Genomic DNA, 8,041 nt, shown 5'->3' on the forward strand with positions numbered 1-8,041 from the left:
ACATGATCTATTGAAGTTAGTTAAGCTGAGGAGATATGATACTTGGGCTCCAGTATACTAGTCACAAATGATTTGCAAAAAAATTAGAGAGTATCAAAATGGAAATAGCTGAACTCATTTTTCCTCTCTCATTGCTATACCCCCCTTCTTCTCTCATCTCCCCTCTCCTTCGATACCCATAAATCCAAAGGGTATCAAAGTGGGAAATTCACATATCTCTGATGGAAGCTGCAAGATGCTAGTGTCAATAAAATATATAGAACAATGATTGAAGAGTGCAATGGAATAACTATGAAGCTCAGCAAGAGAACAATTGAAGGTGTAGCAGACAAGGTTGTTCAAATCAAGAATCAGATCAACAACTTGCAAGAGATGATACTAGGCCTTACATTATAGTAGAGCAAATTAATCCATGAACGGAGACAAGAACAACCACATGTTAGGACCAATTTTATTCCAGAGGACAGCCAATTACCAGGAACAAATGAGATTTACAAAGATTGACTTTCCAAAATCCACTCAGATGGTGTGAACTTGAGGGATGGATGACTAAGAGTGAACACTTCTTGTCCGACAGAATACCAGAAAATAACCTAATGGTGATTGCAAGCTTGACATTGGATGAGAAACCTCTCCAATGATTATAAGCTTTTGAAAACAAGCAAGGTGGGGAGCTAACATGTAGTGAGATGACTCAGCCTCTCAGGGATACAGAACCCATTTAAGTTTGATATTCGATGATCCCTGGAAGAGAGCTCATGCAGCTTAGTTAGGCAAACAGGACCATTATCACAGTGGACCAGGATAGCTTCAATAAACTGATACGTAAAATAGAATTGACTTAGAGCCAAAAACTCAGTTGTTAGATTGCTAAATTGAAATCTGAGATTGCAGATTGAGTCAAACATTTCCAACCTAAAACGTGTGCTTCCTTTACCCAATTACAAAAGACCCCCCTTCACACAATTAATCATCCTTGTAATTTATTTTTATAATGCCAAAATGCATAGAACCCCTCAAATTTCAAAATTTGACAGAGAATTTTTTCCAAGCTATAAAATTTGCAAATATCACACCTTGAACAGAAGCATAACACATCAAAGAGCTATTTGCGCATAACTTGTAAGTCGCGAAAATTATCCACAAATATATCAAAATTTAAAGGAATAGAACGTACGAAAAGCATAGAGGTTTAATATCACTTAGGGATCACATTCATTAGTAAAATAACGAACTCCAGAATGTTATCATTAGACACAGTTTAAAAAGTTTGTTATCAAGTTTCAAATGTTATCATTAGGCTCAAATTTCACTGTGGCCATGAATCTTAACCTTTTATAATCAAATATATGAACTACAATAATTTTAAAACACTAATAATAATAACAAGGATATGAGCATGGACTTTTGCGACTTCATTAGTGAGCCTAACCGTCCGAAGTGCGAAAAAATATGCTTTGTCTCAGAAACTAAAACCCCCATCTGTTAACAAGAAACTGGAGACAATGTATTAAAACGTGTAGTTACTAGATTTTACACAGTGAGAGAAAGACAAAGAGAATAAGCTCATAAAGTTCAAATCTAGAATAGCTCCTCCATCTTCCAGCAGCAAGACCAGGTTTCTGCTCAAAACTCGTTGGGCCAAGTTTTACTCAGGATTAAAAGTAGAATTGGAGGTTTATAAGAAAAAGTAGAATTAGAGACCAAATCATTTAGGAATGGATATAGTAGATCGAATAAGCCACAAACTGTTACCAGAAAAGGACAAGCGGACACCAAGCATAGAAGCAAGCACAGAGACAGAAATTTTGCCGCCATGGCTAGAATCTTTGACACGGTAAATCCTCAGAAGCCGTAACCTAGACCATGGAGGAGTGATTGGCGAAGGCTGAAGCAGAGAACCTCCTACGCGCGGTCTTCTTCGCCTGAAACCACGGGGAAATTTGCCACGACGGCCGATGAAGTCAATTAGACCAAAACGAATCCAACGGCTTGGATTCAGTTTCGACCATTGTTGTAAAATTATTAATAATTATTAATTATTAATTATTAATATTACATCACACAACCATCACTTAAATTATAGAATTTTAAGTTTTTAAATGTTTTCCATCTCTCTAATTTCAATAAGTTGAGTGACCTTTATTATAAAGATCTATAATTAAAAAGTTATCAGAATTAAAAATAAAATCTACAAAAATTATAAAAATAATTACATATAAAATTATATATTAATTTTAAAATACATTTTAAATTATAATAATTATATTTTGAGAGAATGAAAATAAAATTTCAAAACAATAAATTTATGACAATCAAGTATCTAAAAAATTTATTATAAATATTAATTGAGATTATTCTAAATTTAAGATTCAAAATACAAATAAACATTTAAATTTTAAATATAATTTTTATTTTTTAATGAAATTTCAAATTATAAATTATATTTATAATTTATTTTAAAAAAATTATTAGAAATCTAATTCTTATAAATTTTCAGTTTTGACTTTTTAATCTTATCCTTCCTATATTTTTTATATATAAAATCATTTTTCATTCACTCACTTTTAGTTTTAAAGTTTGTTAAAATATTTCTTTGGGGTGGGCTAAAACCGACTCAAAACAAGTGATCACCAGCCATCAGGCTTGATGCCCGGCTAGTGTGCGCCCATACCCGATCCTTAACACTTTCGACCCGACCAAACAAAAAAGCTTACACCCTTACCCTTTACCCTTCTTTCATCTTCCCGCCTCCCTACCACGGCCCACTCCGTCGCTTATCCGGTCTCCATCGCGTTGGCGCTCCATCGCTTCGTCCTCTGGTACTTGGTCTTCGTTCCTCAGCTGCTGGTCTTTCCTCGGCTTTGCCTCCGTCTTCACTTCGTCACTTCCTCCGCCGCCACTCCCCGTGAAAGCTGTTTTTTAGGTGTGTGGCGTTCCTTTCACTCTCTCTGTAAATTATATATATATATATATATATATGAGGATGACTATATGCTCATAGGCTTCAGATTTAAGTAGGCAGTTGACAAATTTGCATTTATTTTATACGCATAATTGTGTCTTGTGAACATTGAATTGATGACAGAGGAAAGCCATGAGGAAACTGAAGTTTCATGAGAAGAAGTTATTGAAGAAGGTGAATTTCTTAGAGTGGAAGAGAGAAGGAGGTCACAGAGAAATCATGTTATTCAACGCTATCATATTACTGGACGTGATGATTACAAGAAGTACTATTCTTCGTTAAATTATGTTTCTCATTGTTCTGAATTTGGATAGTTTACTGTGTTTGAAATTTAACTAATGCAATTCTTTATTTTGGTCATTGGGATGGTGAAAATACCAATAGATATTCAAGTCTTGCCGGATGGTGCAAAAGTTAGTAAACATGCTGAAGCAACATGCTGAAGCAAATGGACCAAAAGATCCATTTCGGATTGAGATGGCTGATAAGCTCTTAGAAAAGCTGTAAGTTTTATTAGCTATGAAATTTCTAAGTTTTGATTAGTGAACTGACTTAAGCTGCATTTAATGTTGTTTTTGAAACGACATATATAAATATGTGTTAATATTGGTCTACGATTCCTTATTAATCAATGTATCATCCAGGAGTTTCATTTCTACTTTTGGCCTCTGCAGCATGCATTTGGATTACCTAAATTCATCACGAACAGGGCTGCAAATGACATGTCCATTGTTGAATAATTGTGACTAAAAACCCTAATTTATCTCTCACAACTCATTTCTTCAGTAAGCCTAGTAGGCAGAGGGATGGCATGGGGTGCTGGTAGATAGGATTGTTTTGAGTCTTAGGGATTTGTAAATGTTGGAGGTGGTAGCTGTAAAACTGATGTTGTAGCAGTTGTTATAATGGTAATGTGAGGATGTGATGGCCGAGGTGATGGAGTTGATAATTGGGTATTGAGATGATGATGGCAGTGCATGAATGTGAGGGCAACAAGCAGGGATAGATGATGAAAGGACTTTAGGTTATTATTTGCTTTTAGATATTAATTGTTTTCATCCTTTAACTGTTGGAGTTCAGAACAATTTTTTATTTTTCTCTCCAATTACATGATTGACGAAATTGTTTGGTCATATTAATTGTCTATCATTGGTACATTTTTACCTACATTTTGGAATGCAGAGAACCGATATTTATTATCCCTCTCTCTCTCTCTCTCACACACACACACACGTGAATGATAGGTACAATATTGGCGTGATTCCAACCAGGCAAAGCATTACACTTTGTGATCGTCTAACAGTGTCATCCTTTTGTAGGTAAGAAAAAACCATTTCACTCCTTCAATATTTTAAATGAAAAATTAATTATTAGTTTGTGATTTTTGTACGCCAAAGATTCCTGATGACTGTAGTGCAGGAGAATGAAAAGGAATTATTTTTAATATTTAAAACAACGTTAGTCATCTTCTAAAGGCAGAAGGTATTATGATTTATGATACATTAGTACCTGTTACAGGCGTAGTCTGTAGTTTAGTGTGCAGAAACACAAGAAACCTAAAAAGAGATGGCAATATATAGCACTAAATTCTAAATTATGGGATAGATATGTTTTTTAAGTTGCTTCTTACATTCTTTTCCTGTTGTTTCAACACTAATCCTAGACAATTATGTAATACAAATGGTGTGGGAACCTTAATTTCGCCACTCATATATCTTTCCCAGCAACCTAAATATTTTTAAGCGGATAAAAGAAATTATAAGACAACCTAAATTAATTTAACACAAATGGTGTGGTAATCTTTTGTCTTAATGTATTTGACCTTTTCACAGGGGAAAAAAACGCAGAGGATGGGTTATCCTAATGTCCTTCTAAAGGAAATATCAACACCTAAAACTATAAGATAGAAATTGAATATAAACTTATGCAGCAAAGCTACTTAATCTTTCTGCATATCTTATAGAGACGTCCCCTCATAAAAGCCCTAAGCCAAATGCCATATAAAAGCTAAATCTATTATCCCAGCCCGTTAGATAAACACCCTTAAAATGTGAGCTCTGTGCTTTGATCAAATATTTCCATGTGCTGGTAATATGGTGCATTGCCACAATGTTCTACCCTACTTTTATCCGAAATCCTTTGAACTGTATAATGAGTGCCCCTGTGACACACCTATCTATTACTGATCCCAAACAACTTATTTCACAAGTGGCAATGGCAGTATGGTGAGCTTCAGCTTCTGCGTTGTTTATACACGTAATACCAATATTTGATCCGCAAATGAACATGCCATTTGTATTGATTAGAGTGTTGCTGTCCAAATAAGCGTCTTCATCTCTTAGGCTGGGGGTCAGGGAGTGACAAATTGTGGTAGGGACGAAACCTTGTGCATCATCTTTATAAAATGAAGGCTAATTATGATCAACAGGGGAACTAGAATAAGATTATGAAATGAAGACTAAGAAGAAGATATGTGCAGTATACTTCTAAAGATTTTAGAACTAATCCAAGTATTTTTTGAGATAATTCAGCTGTTCTACTTTATTAACATTATACCCTTGTGTTCTTAAATTTTGTTTACCCCTTTTGTAGGCGTAGGCTTGCAACTGTTTTGGTGCGATTAAAATTTGCCGAGTACTTGAAAGAAGCTGTCACATACATTGAACAGGGGCATATAAGAGTTGGTCCAGAGACAGTCACTGATCCTGCATTCCTTGTAACCAGAAATATGGAAGACTTTATCACATGGGTGGATTCATCGAAGATAAAGAGAAAGGTTCTACAGTACAATGACAAATTGGATGACTATGATCTAATGAACTGAGGCATGGATTTGGACATCGCCGTAACAGCCAACTGCTTCAGAGTTGAACTGTTGAGTTTTTTTTTTTTTTTTTTTGGGGTTAGGAAAAAATACAAGGTAGAATTTGGAGGGATGGGGTACGGATTGAATGCCAGCATGGGTTGTATTGAATTTGTTGGGGCTTTTTTTTTTTGGGTATTTATGTGTCGAATTTTGGTCTTTCGGTAATCAAGCTTGATATCTAAGCATTCGGTTATAGTACAAATTTGCCCATGAAGTTTCCATCCAGATGCACCTCATATTTTAAAGTATTTTGTGGTACAATTTTGTCCTGTGGTTAGAGTTTGATTATGTTGACTGTTAAGTTGAAAAATTGACTGTTATATGCCATGCGAGTTGGCCATGTGGCATTCACGTGTCATTTGTCTACCCTGCCCCTTTCACTTTTCTCTTCCAAGCCCATGTGCAGTTCACGTCTTCCCTCCCGTTTCTTCTTCTTTCTCAGATTCCAATCCCCATGACCACTTCAATCATATCCCTTTGGTCTACCATTACTGTCGCTTCCTCCTTCTCCTCTCCCCTTAAACTTCATTGGAGATAGCGAGTAGCAGCAGTGGTCGAGTCCAATTACCTTCTTCTCTGAGAACCTCAAATTGCTTCTCTGAAATCATTGCCCCTATCGCATTTGCCTTCCTCTCCAAGCACCACTAATTATGACACCGTATCAGCCATACTCATCCAAGTATTTTTTTTTTTTTTTTCCTTTTTCTAATTTTTGAGGTCTGCTTCAACAAGTCTGGAATTTGAAATCAAGTGTTGACTCCACTGTCGCTGGTTCCACTTGTGACGAAGCAGGAAGCTTCTTTTATACTGGGTTCGATCATGGCCTGATACAAGCTTTTCAGACTCCTCGCGAATTTTTATCAACTCTATGGATTAGTCACATATGGGTTTTGGATTCTTGCTCCTTTTGAAAGATGGTTTTTGTGATAGGTATTGTGGGACTAATACAAGCTTTTCCTGTGATATGTTATGGGACTTCTAGTTTGAAATATATTTTGATGGTTGATGTTCTTTAGGTTTGATTTCTAAAACATTGTTAATTTTTTTATTTCTCAATTTCTAGTATGTTGTAATTTCTGGTGTGCTGCTCCTTGGTTCTTGGCCCGTGCTGTCCTTACAAACTAAAGATGGAAGTATTGAGGGACTAGAGAGCAACACGAAGAAGATGGGGAAGGGGGAAGGGGGAAGGGTTCGAAGGAGAAGGCAAATTAGGGACCTTTGCAAGAAGAAGGATTAGGAAGGGCAAAGGAAGGAGAACTGGAGAGGTGAAGAACACAAACGACGAAGGAAGGGGACTGAATATCTACATGGAATTGTTCTTTTTTTTAACATGGGGTGGCAGTCCAGTGAGGCACAAAACAGTGAAATTTTCAAAGAAAGCAGTCAAAGGTTGAGAGCAAGGCGAAATTCTACCAAATTGAAAAACATTGAAGCAAAATTATACTAAAAAATATATTAGAATATGAGGTATGCTTGAGTGAAAATTTTAAAGGTAGATTGGTGTCATTACCTCTAAGCATTTTTTTTTTTTTCTTTTTGGTTAAAAGATAAAAATATCTTAAAACTTTTTATGAAGGGAGCTTGTTATCATAAACTTTTTTGGGATAATCTCCCCTTCAAACTTTTAAAAAATGTACAATTTCTCCCCATTATTAATATTGACAGGTGTTTGACTGTTAAATTTTTATTTTGAGTCCATGCTTTACATGTGTCATCCCCTCTCTTTGTGCATTGTTCTTCTTCATCTTTCTCTTTGATTACTAATGGAAGGGAATTTTGGCTCCTTTAAAAAAGAGTTTAGGAGAAAAAATATCTCACCTACTAATATATGATGTCCAGCACTCATAAAAAAAAGTACAAAAGTAAAAATATACTTTAACCCTTGTTTTTTTTTCATGCTCTTATTTGTTTTTAACTATTATTTTTTCATGTGAATGAAGTTTTCAATACTTATTCAAACAAAAAAATATATATGTTATTTGTATGTTATAAATAGAATGTATACAGCTTTATAATAAGATATATTTTTTGACTATGTGTTTTGTATGGATTTTGTTAAAAAGAACTTATAAAATATCATAATTTTATTGTATTAGAGGATAAATTTTTATTTATATGATTCTCAATGATGAAAACTTTTAAATATTTTTTATTTATTTAATATAAAAAGTTGTTTTAATTGATAAAGAATAATAAAAGTATAATTTTTC

At 34.7% G+C, this 8,041-nt stretch overlaps 1 protein-coding gene across 1 annotated transcript; it reads left to right on the forward strand.

Moving 5' to 3' along the window:
* Nucleotides 1–3,388: 3,388 nt before the first annotated feature.
* Nucleotides 3,389–6,812, forward strand: LOC129302563 (uncharacterized). The gene is made up of 3 exons (XM_054941497.1): nucleotides 3,389–3,468; nucleotides 4,210–4,284; nucleotides 5,558–6,812. Exons 1-3 carry the CDS (start codon nucleotides 3,389–3,391, stop codon nucleotides 5,787–5,789), a joined length of 387 nt encoding a protein of 128 aa, XP_054797472.1. The 3' UTR covers nucleotides 5,790–6,812.
* The last annotated feature ends 1,229 nt before the right edge of the window (nucleotides 6,813–8,041 follow it).

The sequence above is a fragment of the Prosopis cineraria genome, unplaced genomic scaffold, assembly GCF_029017545.1.
Source record: "Prosopis cineraria cultivar Desert tree isolate PC_DT_omini unplaced genomic scaffold, ASM2901754v1 PC2, whole genome shotgun sequence".
Lineage (NCBI taxonomy): Eukaryota > Viridiplantae > Streptophyta > Magnoliopsida > Fabales > Fabaceae > Prosopis > Prosopis cineraria.